This window comes from Bombyx mandarina, chromosome 04 (assembly GCF_030267445.1).
Source record: "Bombyx mandarina strain Sakado chromosome 04, ASM3026744v2".
In the NCBI taxonomy this organism is placed as follows: Eukaryota; Metazoa; Arthropoda; class Insecta; order Lepidoptera; family Bombycidae; genus Bombyx; species Bombyx mandarina.
In genome coordinates, this window is record NC_143211.1 from 11,194,118 (window position 1) to 11,211,926 (window position 17,809).

At 34.6% G+C, this 17,809-nt stretch overlaps 3 protein-coding genes and 1 long non-coding RNA gene across 4 annotated transcripts; 3 read left to right on the forward strand and 1 right to left on the reverse strand.

Annotated features, from left to right (window-relative positions):
- Nucleotides 1-521: 521 nt before the first annotated feature.
- On the forward strand, nucleotides 522-1,621 carry LOC114252582 (uncharacterized). The gene is made up of 2 exons (XR_016325816.1): nucleotides 522-1,326; nucleotides 1,410-1,621. It is a non-coding gene; the product is annotated as an uncharacterized LOC114252582 (long non-coding RNA).
- A 1,579-nt stretch (nucleotides 1,622-3,200) lies between these two features.
- Nucleotides 3,201-5,805, forward strand: Cog6 (conserved oligomeric Golgi complex subunit 6). Its single transcript, XM_028181603.2, has one exon. The coding sequence runs from the start codon at nucleotides 3,390-3,392 to the stop codon at nucleotides 5,250-5,252; it is 1,863 nt and encodes a 620-aa protein (XP_028037404.2). The 5' UTR covers nucleotides 3,201-3,389; the 3' UTR covers nucleotides 5,253-5,805.
- Nucleotides 5,806-9,614: 3,809 nt separating this feature from the next.
- mRpL15 (mitochondrial ribosomal protein L15) lies at nucleotides 9,615-11,787 on the forward strand. The gene is made up of 3 exons (XM_028181604.2): nucleotides 9,615-9,895; nucleotides 10,242-10,396; nucleotides 11,130-11,787. The coding sequence occupies exons 1-3, from the start codon at nucleotides 9,794-9,796 to the stop codon at nucleotides 11,755-11,757; spliced, it is 885 nt and encodes a 294-aa protein (XP_028037405.2). The 5' UTR covers nucleotides 9,615-9,793; the 3' UTR covers nucleotides 11,758-11,787.
- A 1,164-nt stretch (nucleotides 11,788-12,951) lies between these two features.
- l(2)37Cb (DEAH-box helicase 16 lethal (2) 37Cb) lies at nucleotides 12,952-17,735 on the reverse strand. Its single transcript, XM_028181602.2, has 5 exons — nucleotides 17,228-17,735; nucleotides 16,604-16,740; nucleotides 14,620-16,183; nucleotides 13,310-13,712; nucleotides 12,952-13,222 (listed from the first exon to the last, which is right to left on the reverse strand). Exons 1-5 carry the CDS (start codon nucleotides 17,545-17,547, stop codon nucleotides 13,001-13,003), a joined length of 2,646 nt encoding a protein of 881 aa, XP_028037403.1. The 5' UTR covers nucleotides 17,548-17,735; the 3' UTR covers nucleotides 12,952-13,000.
- Between the last annotated feature and the right edge of the window lie 74 nt (nucleotides 17,736-17,809).

Consider the following 17,809-nt stretch of genomic DNA (forward strand, 5'->3'; position numbering starts at 1 on the left):
TTAGCCAGTACATTTAAGTGGAATTTGCGTAGTTACGTGCAACATAATATTTAAGTTGCGTTTGAGTATTCGGACGTTAGACATGAGTTTAAAGAAGTTTAAGTAATAGAACTGAGGTAATGACGTTTGTAACAAAATTCTGTGTTCGATCACGAAGTAATTCCCACAAAAACAGTCTTAACTATGAAAGTGTTAGACAAAGCAATGTTTGGAATTGAATTAACTGTTGCAAGCACGTGTGCTGTATTTACATGGGGCTACACAGAAATACTTGAGGTAAAATTCAAAATTGATGCACATTTGTATAATTTTGTCCTATAAATAAATTTTATATGGTCACCACATTAGACAAGGACACTGCGACCAAAATGTTTTCTCTCTCGAGACCAGTTTCTTTGTATTAGACAGAACCATAGATTATACACTTAATTGGACAGAACTCCAGTTGTAGCTACTTATTAACTATTAACTCCATGGGTCGCACCCAAAAAACACAAATCATAGCTAATGTTACCCCGGTCACTCACATGTGCATGAATACGTAAACCCGCAAGTGTAGGACGACATTTGCAAATGATTATGCAAAGTTTTCGCTACATTCGTGGTTTTCCAAGCTGTGTCGGTTTTTTAACAGACATCAAAGCGCGCGAACCGCGAACTTTCGCGTAGTCTCCCACACATTCGTTTGCCCAGTTGCGCCGACGATTGCGAAGGTAACGGACGTGTCACCATTTTCATAGTTCGTGACGTCTACTGTGTAGCGTATCTTCTGGTTAGTGACCTACAGAAAAAGTAATGGCTTTTTGGCGGGAACGCGAGGAGTGAAGATGTGTGATTTGTTTTATTTTGTGTATTTAGTGTTTCTTCAGGTTTAAATGTGTACTGGCAAACGCAGTGTGGGACGGTCACCTACCAGATGGACCGACGACCTGGTGAAAATTGCTGGGTCACTTTGGATGCAGGTGGCAACGGACCGGCCGCACTGGACATCAGTTGGAGAGGCAGCAGTGTTCAGCAGTGGACAGTAGACAGGCTGAGATAATGATGATGATGATGATGAGATTTGTAATAATGGTGGTTTATTAACTGTTTAATATCTGCGTAATTCTTTTTTTATTTTTTATTGCTGAGATGTGTGGACGAGCTCACAGCCCACCTGATGTTAAGTGGTTACTGTAGCCCATAGACATCTACAACGCAAATGCGCCACACACCTTCGATCGCAAGCAAGAAATATTGTTTTCAATGTTTATCAAAGAATACTTGATGAACAAGGTGCAGAACAAACACAATCATCGATATTGAGCCATGTGCAAGCGTTGACTGGTTAGTAGGAATGACACGTCTTGATACTTTGGTTTATTGCATTTTCGTGTGTATTATGTATACTAAGCTTTGGTTTATTTCAGGTGCTTCTAATACTACCATAAGACGAATTCTTGCTGAAGGCAGATCTAACAGAGGCGTATTTAGTACGCCCGGTAAAAAGAGGAAAGATGGCAAAAATACTGCGCCTTCCTCGTCTTCCTCTTCCGATGAAGACTTTTTTATGGATGTGCAGTATTTGGAACCATTTTCAAATTCTGATAGCCTATAATTAATTAATAAATTCATAAACAGAATAATTGGAGTTTTCATCTAAATTTCGAACCCCACATTCGCCACAGTAAGATTTTCAAAAATTCTCCTTGATCATTGCATAAATTTTTATATTATCATGTATCACACAGAATCAGCCGCTATAAGAAAAAAAAGTATCAAAATGCTTTACTCCTATTTCCCCCGTATTGCTAGCGTCAAATTCTTTTTTCTGTTTTGGCCATCAGATCCTGGTAGACCTATAATAGTGTTCTGTAAATAGTACTGATTTAGCTTAAAGCACTTTGCTTCCAAGCCAGTAAAATTAATTTTAAATAAAACCTACACTGACGCACATAGATTAAACACTTATTCGAGCATAGACCTATAAGGTGAATGAAGTTAGCCCCTCAAAAAAAATTTTTTTTCCTATTTTATACTTATTTTCTATTAATTCGTTTGTTCATCAATTGTTCATGATTGTTCACTGTTAATAATTGTTTGTTCTGCATTTATTTATTTAAAAAAAATATTTAAAAATATACCTACAAGTTAGCCCCTCTAATGCAATTTTTAATATTTTTTCATCCTTAATGACTCGTAAATATTCATTTTCGATTGTTCTTATACAAAACACGTTTGTTCTCTTTCGAAATTACTCTTTTTTTGTTTAATTTACTATTTTTATTAGTTGAATAAATGTATACAAAATATGTGTACTGCGCATGCGTCAACTATAATGCCTAAACTTTATACGCGGTTTTAATCGTGAAAAAAAAAAACAAATATAAATCCTGAAGGAGCAATTAATTGGTATACAGTTTAATTAAAAAAATAAAAAAATTTATAAATGAAATAATGTGCATTGGCGTTAAGTTAGACCAAATACATTTTTTCCATCCTCTTACCTATCGTATTAAAATGTTATTTTACTAATGTTAGGAATATAATTTCGACTGTGTAAAAAAGTTATTATAATGTATACCTATATTATCTCTTGAAAGATAAATAATGAATATATTTACTTATTTGTTTATATTACCTATGTGAACTCCCTATCTTTTTTATACCTTCATAACGATAAGTAGGAGGATGGAAAAAATGTATTTGGTCTAACTTAACGCCAATGCACATTATTTCATTTATTTATTTTTTAATTTTTTTAATTAAACAGTATACCAATTAAATGCTCCTACAGGATTTATATTTGTTTTTTTTTTCACGATTAAAACCGCGTAGAAAGTTTAGGCATTATAGTTGACGCATGCGCAGTACACATATTTTGCAAACATTTATTCAAATAATAAAAATAGTAAATTAAACAAAAAACGAGTAATTTTGAAAGAGAACAAACGTGTTTTATATAAGAACAATCGAAAATGAATATTTACGAGTCATTAAGGATGAAAAAATATTAAAAATTGCATTAGAGGGGCTAACTTGTAGGTATATTTTTAAATATTTTTTTTAAATAAATAAATGCAGAACAAACAATTATTAACAGTGAACAATCATGAACAAATGATGAACAAACGAATTAATAGAAAATAAGTATAAAAAAGGGAAAATAAAATTTTTTGAGGGGCTAACTTCATTCACCTTAGACCTATATAGTCATAGACCTATATAGTATATTCGAGACTGACGCACACAGCTGACACAAATTTAAAAACGTAGTGATTAGGTACTTGCTCAGTGTGTATGAACACAAGTGTATTTAAGCAATCACAAATAATAGATGTACTATTTAGAATGTTCATAAACATTGTGTGTATTAATTTGTAAAATTTTCAGTAATTAAAACTTAAACAATGGAGACGTATACGGCAAATCCTATCAGACAAAGAATCAATAAAATATTTGACAACCACATAGCTTCAGATAGTACAGATGCTTTGCATTCTGTATCAGGATTATGCTCCTCTAACTCTGCATACACGCGAAGAGTACTTGTGAACGAAATAGAGAAAAGAGACACGCTTGTGAATAAAGCCGTATTAGCAGAGTATAGAAAAGTCAAAGATAAATTTCAGTCCTTACTTGATTCTCTGGACTCACTCAATTCAGCAGTCAATGACATGTCGAAAAGATTAAATGATTCTAAAACAAAAACACACCACTTGATTACCCAGACCACTAATTTAAAGGATGAAAGAAAAAAAACAGAAAAGAAATTGGTTTGGGTGAATGCGTATGTGAACAGTTTTCAACTTAGTCCAGATAAAATTGATTACCTTTGTAATGTGTCGGTAAAAACACCACTCACCTTGGATTTCTTTAAAACTCTATCACTAATTGAAAAATTGTATGAAAATTGTAAAGTACTAGTCAGATGTTGGTATGAAACTTCAGCATTTGATATAATGGAAATAGTGGGCTTGCAACAAGAGGTTGCAATAGAAAAGCTTTATCATTGGACAATTGGAGCTTGCCTCAGCACAGATTCCCCTAATAATGCTCTTATCCCCTTGGCTTTAGCTAAATTTCAAAATAGGCAAGTTCTTTTTAGTAATATAATTGATGAATATTGTTCAGCTAGAAAAGCTACAATAGTTCAATTATTTATTGATGCCCTAACTAAAGAAACAGAAACTGTTCCAAAACCAATTGAATTTTATGCCAATGATCCTAAGAGATATATTGGTGATATTTTAGCTTGGGTGTATCAAATTATTCCAATAGAAAAAGAAAATTTGCAAATTTTATATAAACACTGTAATATGTCTGATAAAAAACAATACATTATTGAAGCTTTGATTAGCATAATGGAAGCTATATGCCCCTTATTAAAAATTAGGGCTGAACTTATATTAAAACCTGATAAAGATCCATTAGTGTTATGGTCAATTACACATCAAATAATTTATTACAAAGAAGTAATACAAGCTATCATACCTAAAGGACATTTAATAAACACTCTGGATGAGCTACTAAAAAAGAGTGAAGATGTATTTCTTATGACATTAGACAGCACAATACAAAAAGAATTGAGCCATGGAGTGAAAGCACCACCAGTGGATTTAAATCCATCGATAGTAGTAACTGACTTGGTCAGTTTCCTGAGAGATCTTTTGACTATTATGAACAGCTCTAACAACTTCAATATATCTGAGAGGAAAATGATTGTTACTCACATTTTAGATCCATTACTACAATCAGTCAATGAAACTGCTTGTCATCTGAGTCCTACGGATATGTCTGTTTACATGTTGAATTGTATTTATCACATACAGTGCACTTTATCCTTATATACATTAATGGATGAATATAATGAGAGACTACAGGCACAATCAGAAGCCCAGATTGATACATTGACATCAGAGCAAGCTAGTTATTTAGTTGCAAATTTAAATCTGGGCCCGATTTACACAATATTACAAGAAAAGATTAGTGGGCCACTCTCAGCCATTCCAGGGATGGATACGTCAACTCTAAAAACATTCTTAAACAAATTTGATACATTTTTATTAGCACCAGATTCTTATATTTTACCGCAGCTCAATTTGCTTTTAAGTCACTCTCATAAATTGGGTGTGAAGAAGAGAGCTTTTGAAGTAATACTAGCTATTTATGAACAATTGTATAAAGCTATTCATGACCCTAATAATGGTTACACAGATCATTTGTCTATTGTAAAGAGAACTCCAGATGAAGTCAACAAATTGTTGAAATAAGAGTTTTATGTACATAAGAATAGTTAAATATATGTAATTGGATTCAGAAATAATATAATTTAGAGGTATTCTATACTAATATAATATTATAAAGAGGAAAGATTTGTTTGTTTGTTTGTTTCGAATAGGCTCCGAAACTACTGGACCGATTTGAAAAATTCTTTTTCCATTAGAAGCCGACATTGTCCCTGATGAACATAGGCTACTTTTTTTTAATTTTTTTTAATTTTATTTTTTTTGGTTTCATGTGTGTTTTAATGTTTCCGAAGTGAAGCGAGGGCGGGTCGCTAGTAATATTATAAAGAGGAAAGATTTGTTTGTTTGTTTCGAATAGGCTCCGAAACTACTGGACCGATTTGAAAATTTTTTTCCATTAGAAGCCGACATTATCCCTGATGAACATAGGCTACTTTTTTTAAATTTTTTTTATTTAATTTTTTTGGTTTCATGTGTGTTTTAATGTTTCCGAAGCGAAGCGAGGGCGGGTCGCTAGTATTAAATATTTTGGGGTAAAACTCAATTTATAGTTAACTAAATAAAAAGATAATGAAAAGATTTTTGTAATTTTATTCAAATCCATAAATGTGTGCATGTATAGAACAATTTCCTAAATCTAGCTAACAACATTTTCAAGTAAATTTTGCATATTATACAAAGTTCAGAAAAAATCTCTAATGTTATACATTTCCGATCCTGCGGAAAGAATGGGAAGCAGTCGACGTCGCCCAAAACACGTCATCTCGGATCGTCCCGATCCACTAACGGTGCTTTTAGGTACCTCAAGCACCGGTCACCGTTCTCGTCGAACCCGTCGCGGGTTCGTCGAGAAAACATAGATTCTTATGACACTAAAGTTTATTCAAAATGACCTCCGTGATTTTGAATACAGGCCTCAATCTGCGCGGCCAGTCGTCTATCGCAGCACGAACGCGGTCCATGTCAATATCGGCGGCTGCCTTAATCAAGGATGTCTTGAGTGACTCCAAATTGGGATGAGGCTTTGAGCACGCCTTTTCCTCTAAGTGTTGCCATATCTTGTAATCTAACGGATTCAAATCTGGACTGGAGGAGGGCCAGTCTTCGTGCAGGATGAAGTCGATTTCACGCGCCGCCAGCCAGTCTTGTGTGCTCTTCGCTCTATGAGCTGGCGCCGAATCTTGTTGGAATACCCAGTGCCTGTTATTGAACATGGTATGAGAAACAGGTTCCACAAGGTTCGTCAGGACTGTATTTTGATACACAACTGAATTCGTTTTTACACCTTTCTCACAAAAATGTACCTCTGTTAAGCCCCAATAAGAAAATCCTAACCATACCATGAGCGAGGATGGAAAATGACCTCGTTGGACACGCGGAATACGGTTGCTCGCTTCTTCACTACTGTGTGCGTACACCTTATCATTTTGTTTGTTGTAGCTCTCTTCTACGGTAAAAATTTTTTCATCCGAAAAAAGAATTTCCCGATATTTTATTCCCGCGTACCGCTTCAACAAAGCGCGGCATCTCTTCAGTCTCAGGTTCATTAGACGAGCATTCAAACGATGTCCTGTTTTTCTTCGATATGCCCGAAGCCCTAAGTCTTCATTTAACACCCTTTTCACCGTGGTTCTGCTTAACCCCATCTGAAAGGCCAACAGTTTCTGCTTACGTTTGGGATTTCTTTGAATTCGCGCCTTCACAGCTTTTATCACTGCTGGAGTCCTAACAGACCGAGGGCGACCACTTCTTGACCTGTCATCTACACTAGAGTCTTCATTGTATCGTTTGATGGTACGATAAACGAATCTTTTGGTTATATTCAAATTTTTCAGTATGTTAAAAATTTGAATTGGCGCGTAACCGCAACGATGCAACGCAATAACTGCAACACGGTCTTCTTTAAGCGTCCACTCCATATTTAAAAATGAGTAAAATTCTAAAAGTTATACATTTTTATTTTCATGAACAATTCGGAATTCGAATTCAATAAACTTTTTTGTGGCCAGCATTCTAAAAGAAAAGTTTTTACTGTGTGACAATACTTATGACCTGACTAGTTATATATATATTGGAGTTTACTCCTTTAGAATCGATTTACATATATAGGCCCGGGGTATGAAAATTATGGGGACCAAAATCGTACTAGCATGTCACACGAAATGCGTTATGCGCCTGATTGGCTCCTGATTGCGTGATGCGTGCGCGCGCCAATCAAAATCGTACTAGCATGTCACACGAAATGCGTTATGCGCCTGATTGGCTCCTGATTGCGTGATGCGTGCGCGCGCCAATCAAAATCGTACTAGCATGTCACACGAAATGCGTTATGCGCCTGATTGGCTCCTGATTGCGTGATGCGTGCGCGCGCCAATCAGGAGCCAACGCGCGGCCGCGTTATCGCAGGTGACGCCGGGCTGCTGCGCCGGCAGTCCGCCACAAAGCCTCGTACTGATCGCGCGTTTCTCTCATTATTGTATTTTCATATATTTGTTAGTCGTTTGTTTTGTGTCTCGTTAATTTGTTAATAATCTGTAGTGTATCGTGTTGTCGTAATATAGAACTATTTCTCGTATTGTTTCGTTTAATTTTTTATATCCAGTAAACTCCAGTCGTGCGTCGGAGCGGACACACACACTTTTTTTTTTTATTGCTTAGTTGAATGGACGAGCTCACAGCCCACCTGGTGTTAAGTGGTTACTGGAGCCCATAGACATCTACAACGTAAATGCGTCACCCACCTCGAGATATAAGTTCTAAGATCTCAGTATAGTTACAACGGCTACCCCACCCTTCGAACCGAAACGCATTACTGCTTCAAGGCGGAAATAGGCGGGGTGGTGGTACCTACCCGTGCGGACTCCCAAGAGGTCCTACCACCAGTGATTTCTGATTCTGAGATTCTGCGAAGCACGGCTCTTGCTAGGGTTCGTGTTAACAACGTCGTCAGGTTTGAGCCCCGTGAGCTCACCTACTAGTAAGGTTACGCTGGAATAGCCTCTCAAGGCTACCAGCTTAGGTAGGAAAAAAAAATGCTATAATTTTTATTGTGTAAGCACTGGAACAATATTTATAGTATTTTCTCGTTTTCCTGATTTGTATTTCGTAAACATAATTGTTACTACTTTTACGGTTAAATCTCACATTTACTATTTACACAACCAGCTAATAGTATTCCAATTGTTGTAAATAATAACGAGATTTAACTGTAAAAGTAGTTTAAAATAATATTAAGCACACGTCATGTTTTTATTTTTTTATTTTATGATTGAATGATTACTGGTGGCCTTGAGGCCTTTCCAGTTTCACCAGGATAGGTGGGCGAGCAAAGGCTCAGCCAGGAGGGAACATGTCATTTCTCAAGGTGGGTGGCGGCACTTAAGAAGCGGGTCGTGAACTAGTCCACTCATCTAAGCAATAAAAAAGTTAATTTTATTGTGGTATTGTAATTTTTTTGGAAAGTGATTGTTTATTTAATGTAATATCTGTGAAAGCGAAGTAAATTGTCTTTTCGTGACAAAGTGACACTCTACAAAGCTTGCATACGTTCATGACCTTTGCAAGTGTACGCGGCCCGCATGCATATAAATTCTCCAGGTCATCCAATCCCGTTTCTGCAGGGTAGCCGTCGGAGTACCGTGGTACGCGAGGAATATCGACTTTCACGACGATATCAATTTAGATCTGATATGGAATTGGATTGGATTCGCTTTGTCGAAGTATTGTTCTGACGCTACGGACACGATATACTCTTGTCGTGGCCGCCGCTAATTACCCGACCCAGGCGACGGGACAACGATAAGCCGCCGCGGCGCCGTCACCCAAAACATGTCCTAACGGATCCCGTGGAACCACTCTTGTTTGTTTTTAGGCTCTTCAGGCAACGGTCATCGTCCATCGTTCATACCCGATCTGGCGGACCGAATAGTAAGCAGTCGATGTCACCCAAAACACGTCATTTCGGATCCTCCCAATCCACTATCGGTGCTTTTAGGTACCACACGCACCGGACACCGTTCTCGTCAAACCCGCCGTTTGTTGCGTTTCCGATCCGGTGGTAGATTCTGCGAAATACTGCTCTTGCTAGGGCGAGTGTTAAAGGTTGAGCTCGTAAGATCACCTATTTGTGGTGCGTAGCTGGAATAGCTTTAGACTACCAGTAAATAGGTAGGAAAACCAAACATTTACCAATGGCGTATAAACGAAGGTATTTTTTTTTGTTAAGATTTTATTAGAAATATGTAATAATATCAAAAAGCCTTTGTAGTTAATAAAAAGTAGAAAATAATCTATAAATAAATAAAAAACATTTTGTTATAAAAATGAGTAACCAATGACCATAGATTATATACTAGACTCCATAGACAGAAAATGACAGAAATATATTAAGTGTATAATCTATGTAGGTACCTACTGAAATCTACAAATACATCCTTAATTAAATACTAATATTACTAATACATTGCTTTAAATAATTTGTTACAATTCACTTTTTATATAAAGTAAAAGAATGTTAGCTCTCCTGTAATCTCTTCATCTCTACGTTCATATTAAAATTCCTCAGCATGGGTTCGCGGCAAATAACAGAAAAATCACTGTCTATGTTGAGGTCGTTACCAAGAATCACGCTAGCAAATATTCGTGATAATCCGGGGTCTAAAATAACAGTAAGTAAGAACATCATCCAGTCAAAATCATATCTTGTTTTTGTGTCGTAGACGTAATTATAACTAATAAGGTTTAATGTTTAATTATTTCCAAGAAAAAAAATTCTCGTCTAAAGTATTGTAAGCTGTCTCAACTCTTCACTGTTTATAATAAAAAACATAATAATTAGGGTCTGGTATTGATTAGTATTTGAAATCCATGGACAGCACAAGTGTATATTTACACTAATAATTAGAAACAAGAGCTTCATCTGTAATATTATAAAACACTTAATTACTTTAGTGCAGTATGAGACAAAATTTATATAAACTTGTATTTACACTATGCCCTACCGTGTTATTTTAGCAAAAAAGAGGAAGGGGTCAACACGGGGGTGACAAACATGGTGCAGGCAATAAAGGTTCTGGACAACGTCAAAATTATATGAGACTAGGTTATGAAACTGGAAACAACCCATTTTATCTTCGTATTCCTCATGAGAATTACTATAGAGGACACCAGTAAGTAATACTGGATTATTATGCCATTCATAGCAGATGTATAAGTATGCAGCAAAAGTGCAGTACAATAGAAAAATAATATGAACATGTTATTGATGTTAGGTATTAATTGGTCAATTTATTTATCTAATATAACAATTTAATGTGATTAGAAAATAATTTTATTAAAAATATTTACAATTATCTGAAGTCTGAATAATCGCATAGTACAGTATATTGTCGATTTTCTCGTTTGCTTTTTTTTTCACATTTGCCACTAGCCTCACCTTGACTGGTGGGTGAGCTCACGAGGCTCAACCTGAATGAATCTGCTAACATCCGACATAGCAAGAGTAGTTCTTTGTTGAATCTATCACTTGATCAGAATCACAACCCAATGAGAAGATCCAGCCTGAAACTCAGTTTTGTCAGGTTGCCTGTGGGGGTCAGTAGCATGGTTCCCCCCATCTGCATAAGAAACTGAAATCTTTGGTGCTCAACTTTTACTTTTATAGACAAAGCCTGTATTATACTTATTATATTAACTTTTGGTACCAAATTATTGATTATTTTTTTTAGACTGATAAGCTCATGCTCTATTTGGTGTTAAGGAGTTATTTACTATTTAACTCAGGCAACCATAAATGCAATGCACCATTTTACTAACAATTTAATGGATTTGCATTATCTCTTAGGTTTATTATTATTAGCTCCAAAGTATTTCTTAGGTTTTAAACAAAACTTAATATTTCAGTTTGAAAAGAGAGTATCCTCCTATGACACTTTTGGAGTTACAAAAATTGATCGATAGAAATCGAGTAGACATATCTAAACCCATTGATATTGCCAGCTTGATAAAATCTGGGTTATACACATTGAATCCTGACCAAAAGCATTTTGGTGTTAATTTAACTGATGATGGAGCTGACATATTTGCTGCAAAAATTAATATAGAAGTACAGTGGGCAAGTGAACAAGTTATTGCAGCGATTGAGAAAAATGGTGGTGTTATTACTACAGCCTACTATGATCCTCACAGTTTATTTATATTGAAAAATCCTCAAAGGTTTTTTGAAACTGGTCAAGCTATTCCAAGAAGAATGATTCCTCCGCCCGATGCCATTGAATTTTACACCAGTGCTGCAACACGTGGTTATTTAGCAGATCCAGAAAAAATATCTCAAGAAAGATTAAAATTGTCTCAGAAATATGGATATACACTTCCAAATTTAGAAAGTGACCCACAATATGAGATGTTAACAGATAGAAAGGATCCTAGACAAATATTTTTTGGATTACAGCCAGGGTGGGTAATTAATTTGAAAGATGAATGCATTTTAAAGCCAAAAGATGAAGAATTATTACAGTTCTATTCTATGTAGTTATGTAAATTGAATAAATATTGTAAGTACTATGGATATTTCATTTTTTGTCTTTTAACACTACAGGGAATACAATAAATATTGTTTCAATATAATTGTCTCTCCAAATAATTATTGTCCTGCATTTCTAAAATATTTTTCTTAGTTCATTTTACTTGCATAAAGTAATTAAAAAGTGTAAAATAAATAAAACTGAAATTTATGAAAAATGTGAAATGAATGAATGCAAATGTTAATGGACCCACCACATAGTTTTCACTGCATACAGTGATATTAAAAAAATATATAATAATATAATATTTCTGGTATACACTACTACACTTCAATCCTTATGGTGGATATGGTCCTTATAACCACTACTTCTACAAGGGGTTTTTTCTTTGTATTGTAAGTGTAAACGAATATACAGTTTACCTGATGGTAATTGGTCATCAGTGGCTACAGTCAATCTGCTGACTTCCTTAAATTTTCTTTGAAAAACCAACCCCAGGACAAGTTCATCTCAAAGGATTTTAGTTCCTTCTCGCTGTTTTGAGGGGTTTTATTCCATGAGAGTGCTTTAAGGAATTGTTTGAGATCATTCCGTTACCTTTAATCCCTCATTACTATTCGGTATCTAACGTTGCGTTCATCTACTACACGGTACATTTCCAGAGTAATATTTGCCGCGTACCATATTTGGCTCTGGCAAAAACTCTTCATGCCTGTTTCTTGAGGGGCGCATGTCCTTTCAGCAAGGTGCAAAAATCGATAAAATATTAATCGATAAAACTATGAACTCTTATTGAGCGATGCGACTGCCGGTGTTAAAAATCCGCAGGTAACAATTTTTCTACTGACTTACTAATCTCATGTCCACGATAAAAGAAATAGGTAACACCGTAAAAATCAAACCCGCAAATATTTATGATTTTCGTAATGACTAAAATTGAGAAATAGACAAAGTTTCCAGGGAGGTGCCGGCGTTCATGATGTGTTTTGTCTAGACTTCGGTATAGATGAACCGTGAGCACATTTGCCAATAAAACAAATAAACGTGTCTTGAAATATCTGCGACATCATTTTAAATTTTAACAAATTATAGATGATTTTATCATAAAGAATTACCAACATTGGTTCTACATTTAAATCACAAGGAAGTGTAAAAAAAGTGGAATGTCGTGTTATGAAAACCGAAGAACAGGATCAACAATAAACTGAGAAAGTGGAAACTTTTATTGAATCTACTGTAATCAAATTTTTACTAATTTTTTGCAGATTTCCCCAATGTTTTGGGCATTTTCTTATTTGTTGAATCTTCTAATTCCTTTGATTTGTAATAATGAGGCGCTACCTCCAGTAGCCATTTGCTCTCAATTTCTGTGACTTGTCTCATAAATTCTTTAGATGTAAATACAAGCTCATGGTAAATCACCCATCGTGGAAGGTCTTCAAATAGAGCACTATTAGGATGTATCATAACTGTCTGAAAGCAATAAATACATTTGGATAGATTTATAAGAAAAAGAAAAAACAAAATAATCTTAACTATCAAGATTGTAAGTTTCGTTACCTGATTATGTTTTACAGTTTTATAATGACCTCCTTTTGAAAATTTTGCTATATGATAGAAATAACCAGACGTTATAGCCTTTCTTATATTGGTATCATCAGATAAACTTGTAACCATTTCAATTTCTACCCTTTCCATCAGGCTGACTAATTGTTCACGAACATCTCGAGCTCGTTTCATCGATCTATACTGCACGAAGTTTTCATAGCACCACTGCACCGAATAATCTGAAGCAACCCACTGATTGTATAAGTTCATAATTGTCAGATGATCTCCTTTGTGATGAAAGAAATTTTTTCTTGCTGTATCTGCATGGATTATTTTATCTTTAGGCCGGTAGAAGACGGAACTATTTACTGATAGCATTGCTGCAATTGTGACAACCTCTTCAGAACATTTATATCTGTAAAACAAGAAAAATGTGAGAATTAAAGTGATTTTGAGACAATCTGAACTGCTTTTAATTAGAGGGTATGAGTGGACGCGTTCGCATTTATCAGCTACTAACTACTTCTTCACCCACAGTCTGTAAGTCTGTAGTATGAAGTGTGGAGTAAAAGTTTTGTTGATTTGATTGTGTTGTACATTAGTTATAATAAAATTATCGATATCTCCACAACAGCTCTATCACTAGTCACTATACAAATTTATAAAATTTACCAGGTTATTACACAATGTAAATCCTTCATTCCAGATGCGAATGTTGAGATAGATGTGTGGAGTGACAAGAATGGATAAGTTGAGGAATAAGTATATCAGAGGAAGTATGAAAGTAACCCCGGTAATTAACAAATTAAAAAGCGGACAGTTAGCGTGGTATGGACGTGTGATGCGTAGAGAGAAGATGCATGTGACTAGGAGATGTACGGAATTGGTAGTGCAAGGTAGAGAGGGAAGAGGTCGACTGAAGAAGACTGATGAAGTGTGTGAATGACGATATGAGAGAGAGAGAGAGTAGTGAATGTTGAGCTGTCGGCTGATAGTAAGATGCAGAAAAAGAAGAAGTTAATCCTTCATCATTATGAAAGTTAGTTGTGAAAGCATTATAATAAAATTAGCGCGTGTGGGATATAAATCCAGGTATAGACGGATCGGTGCGATGTGAATATCGACCGCCTTATTATTTTGGCCTTTAATCTACAAAATTCTTGTTTAATCTATCCTAGGAATTTCCATTTTACTTAACGTAAATTTTCCGCTATATTGTTTTATTATTCATTATTTCATTATTATAGTTTCACAATGATTTGGTCCAGGCGTCAATTAGAGCAGTAAGATTAATTAGGATGACTTATGTTTACATTACTTACTTTTCACTAGCTAACAACATTTTCGCGAGCATGGGGTCTGTAGGAAATTCAGCCATCCTTCTGCCTGCTTTTGTTAACTCTCCATGATGATTAAGTGCACCCAGAGCGTAAAGTTGTTCTAAAGCCAAAACTAATGTTTCATGCGGTGGTGGATCCAAAAAATCAAAATGTATTAGATCATTGATGCCTAAAGCTTTTAAAGTGAGAACTGCATTTCCTAAATTTATTCTCTGAATTTCTGGTACAGTATTATCTTCTAATTCATATTTATATGCCCAGGCTGTGTACAATCTAAAACATTTTCCAGGAGCAACCCTTCCGGCTCGTCCAGCTCGTTGATTTGCTGATGCTTTAGAAATGGGAACAACAATTAAACTTTCCATGCCAGTCTTGGAATTGAAGTTGTTTTGTTTGGCAAAACCTGGGTCTATTACATATATAATATTATCAATTGTCAATGAAGTCTCAGCTATATTTGTAGCAAGAACAACTTTTCTAGCTCCTTCAGGAGTTTGTTCAAAGATTTTAGCTTGCATGTCGCTAGGCAAATTTGCATATACTGGTAATATTAAAAGCTCGCGCAGTTTTTTGCCTATTCGCTTCGTCCTTTCTTGTAACATTTCGACACATGTTTCAATTTCTTCTTGTCCTGTTAAGAAAACCAATATATCACCAAGAGGTTGTGTGGCATGAATCTGTAATACTGATACAACACAAGCATCTACATAATCTGCTTCGGGTGCCTTTGTGTAATAGATGTCCACAGGAAATCTCCTTCCAGGGATTCTAAAAATTGGGGCATCTTCAAAGAATGTTGAAAATTTCTCAGCATCCAATGTTGCGCTGGATATAAGCAATTTTAAATCAGGTCTAAATCTGGTTATATCTTTTACAAGACCAAATAATATATCTGTATGTAAGGTACGTTCATGAGCTTCATCAATGATCATTACACTGTATGAGGCTAGATCAGGTTCTGATAGAAACTCTCTATGAAGAGTTCCATCTGTCATGTACTTTATTACTGTTCTATCAGATGTGCAATCTTCAAATCTTATACTATAACCAACTTCATTTCCCAGTTTTACGTTCATTTCTTGTGCAACTCTTGCAGCAACTGACATAGCAGCTACTCTCCTAGGTTGTGTACACCCAATTTTTTTCCCATCTTTAGTGAAACCAGCTTCATGGAGATATTGAGGTATTTGTGTTGTTTTGCCAGATCCTGTCTCACCTTCTACAATTAGAATTTGATAATTTTGTATGGCTTCAATAAGTGATTGTTTAAACGCATATATTGGAAGTGATTTTTTTGTTTCTTCAATGGTCATTCGAATTTTTTGATATTCTGATATTTCTGACTTTTCCTTTTTGTCTTCAGAACCTTCCATTTTAAGAGCCTGTATGAAATCAATTTGTTCATCCAGTAATAAATCATATTCATTTGTAGCTTTAGCATCTTTTGCACCAAATTTAAAGAAAGCAGATTTAATTTGTTCTTGTTCCCATTTTTGCTGTTCAGAATGTGGCAACCTCTCATTTTCATCAACTTCAACATATTCACCTGTAATATACAATTAGTAGGTTATATACAAGATGTACAAGCAAATAATTTATTACTGATTACAATTTTTTAATTATTTTCTTTTGTTTTGTTGATTTGTAAATTTTCAAATTTTAAAATGAAAGTATTGGATGAGAAATAAACAATATAGAAATTTAAGACCAAACTGAATATTTGAAACTTCACAATTAAACTCTATATGATTTACCAAACTTACATCATTAATAAAATGAAAATATTTCAGAAATTTTGTTCATAGCTTGAAAAACTTTTTGTCCATAATTTAAACCTTCATTTTATTAACGTCAGCTAAGTTTTTTTCATCTCATAATTTGAAATACATAATTAAATTTCTCTTAAGGTTTGAAGCTTTGTTTAGTTTTTCATTTGAAAGGTTTCTTTGTAATTTTGGATAATTACCTTTTTCCCCTTTCCCCAAGTCCCGAGGCATATGATATCTTTGAACATTTTCTAACTCTCTTGCTTTTTCATGTTCTTTAGCTAATTGTAATAAAGTTTTCTTATGTTCCCTTTCTTCTTTTTCTCTTTTTGTTAGGCTATAAAGACAAATGATATGACACATTTTAAACTTTTAATTTTGTTTTAACCAAATGTACTTTATAATAATAATCTTAAAATAAGTTATTTGTAATTAAAATTTAAGTATTTTGTTTGGCTGTAATTTTATTGTTCAATTTCATCTGGTGTGAAATAATTAACAGAGTGTGTACTGAAATGCAAGGCATCGGACTTGGGACTAAAATTCAAGATCTGAATGTATTTGATAATGGCTTTGCCATTATACAAATTAGAGCTTATCATAGCTTACAGCAGAAATATTATTATTGAAGATATGATTTAGGGATGAAATGCAATCCAATCTCTCATACTAATACTGATATACTATATACATACTAATGTAACATACTAATACTAAACTAATATTTGATTTTATAATATTTTATATATTATAGTTGAAACGTATGATTTTTCATAAAATTCTCTGGCCGTCTTAAGTTTTGGCAAAAATATTTCAGTTCTTACATTCTCTCATCAAACAGATACTCGTCGTCGGCAATATCAGCTTCTAATTCTACAACTTTGTCGTCTTTTCTTTTCTCTAAATATTTGCGACGAGACTGTACACGAAGTTTCGGTAGTAACTTGTCGCGGTCTTCTGCTTCAATTTTTAACTTTTTTGCAGCCTCTTCGTATGATTTTTTCCCCTCTGTTATTTTTCTTATTTTTTCTTCGTCTCGTTTCTTTAATCTTTTTGCGAATTCATCCCGTTCTCTGAGATCTTGAATTCGGTCATCTTCAGCGCTATCAGAACTTGATGATGAATATCGTCTCTTTTTATCCATTTTTTTTAATTAAAATTATTGGTGCGATAAGCAAATGACATATATTATATACACAATGGAGTAAAGGGCTGAAAATCTTTAACATTAAGAAGAAAATAACATTAATATAACATTAAAATGCTTTTAAATTTAATTACAGCATTCATTGCTTAGTAAAATTGATTGTTTTATTTTTCACTTTGACTTTGACATTGTTTTGTTCACTTATAAAGCAAAGGGAACATAGTCCGTACATGTAGTCAGACTAGTTAGACACGTCTTT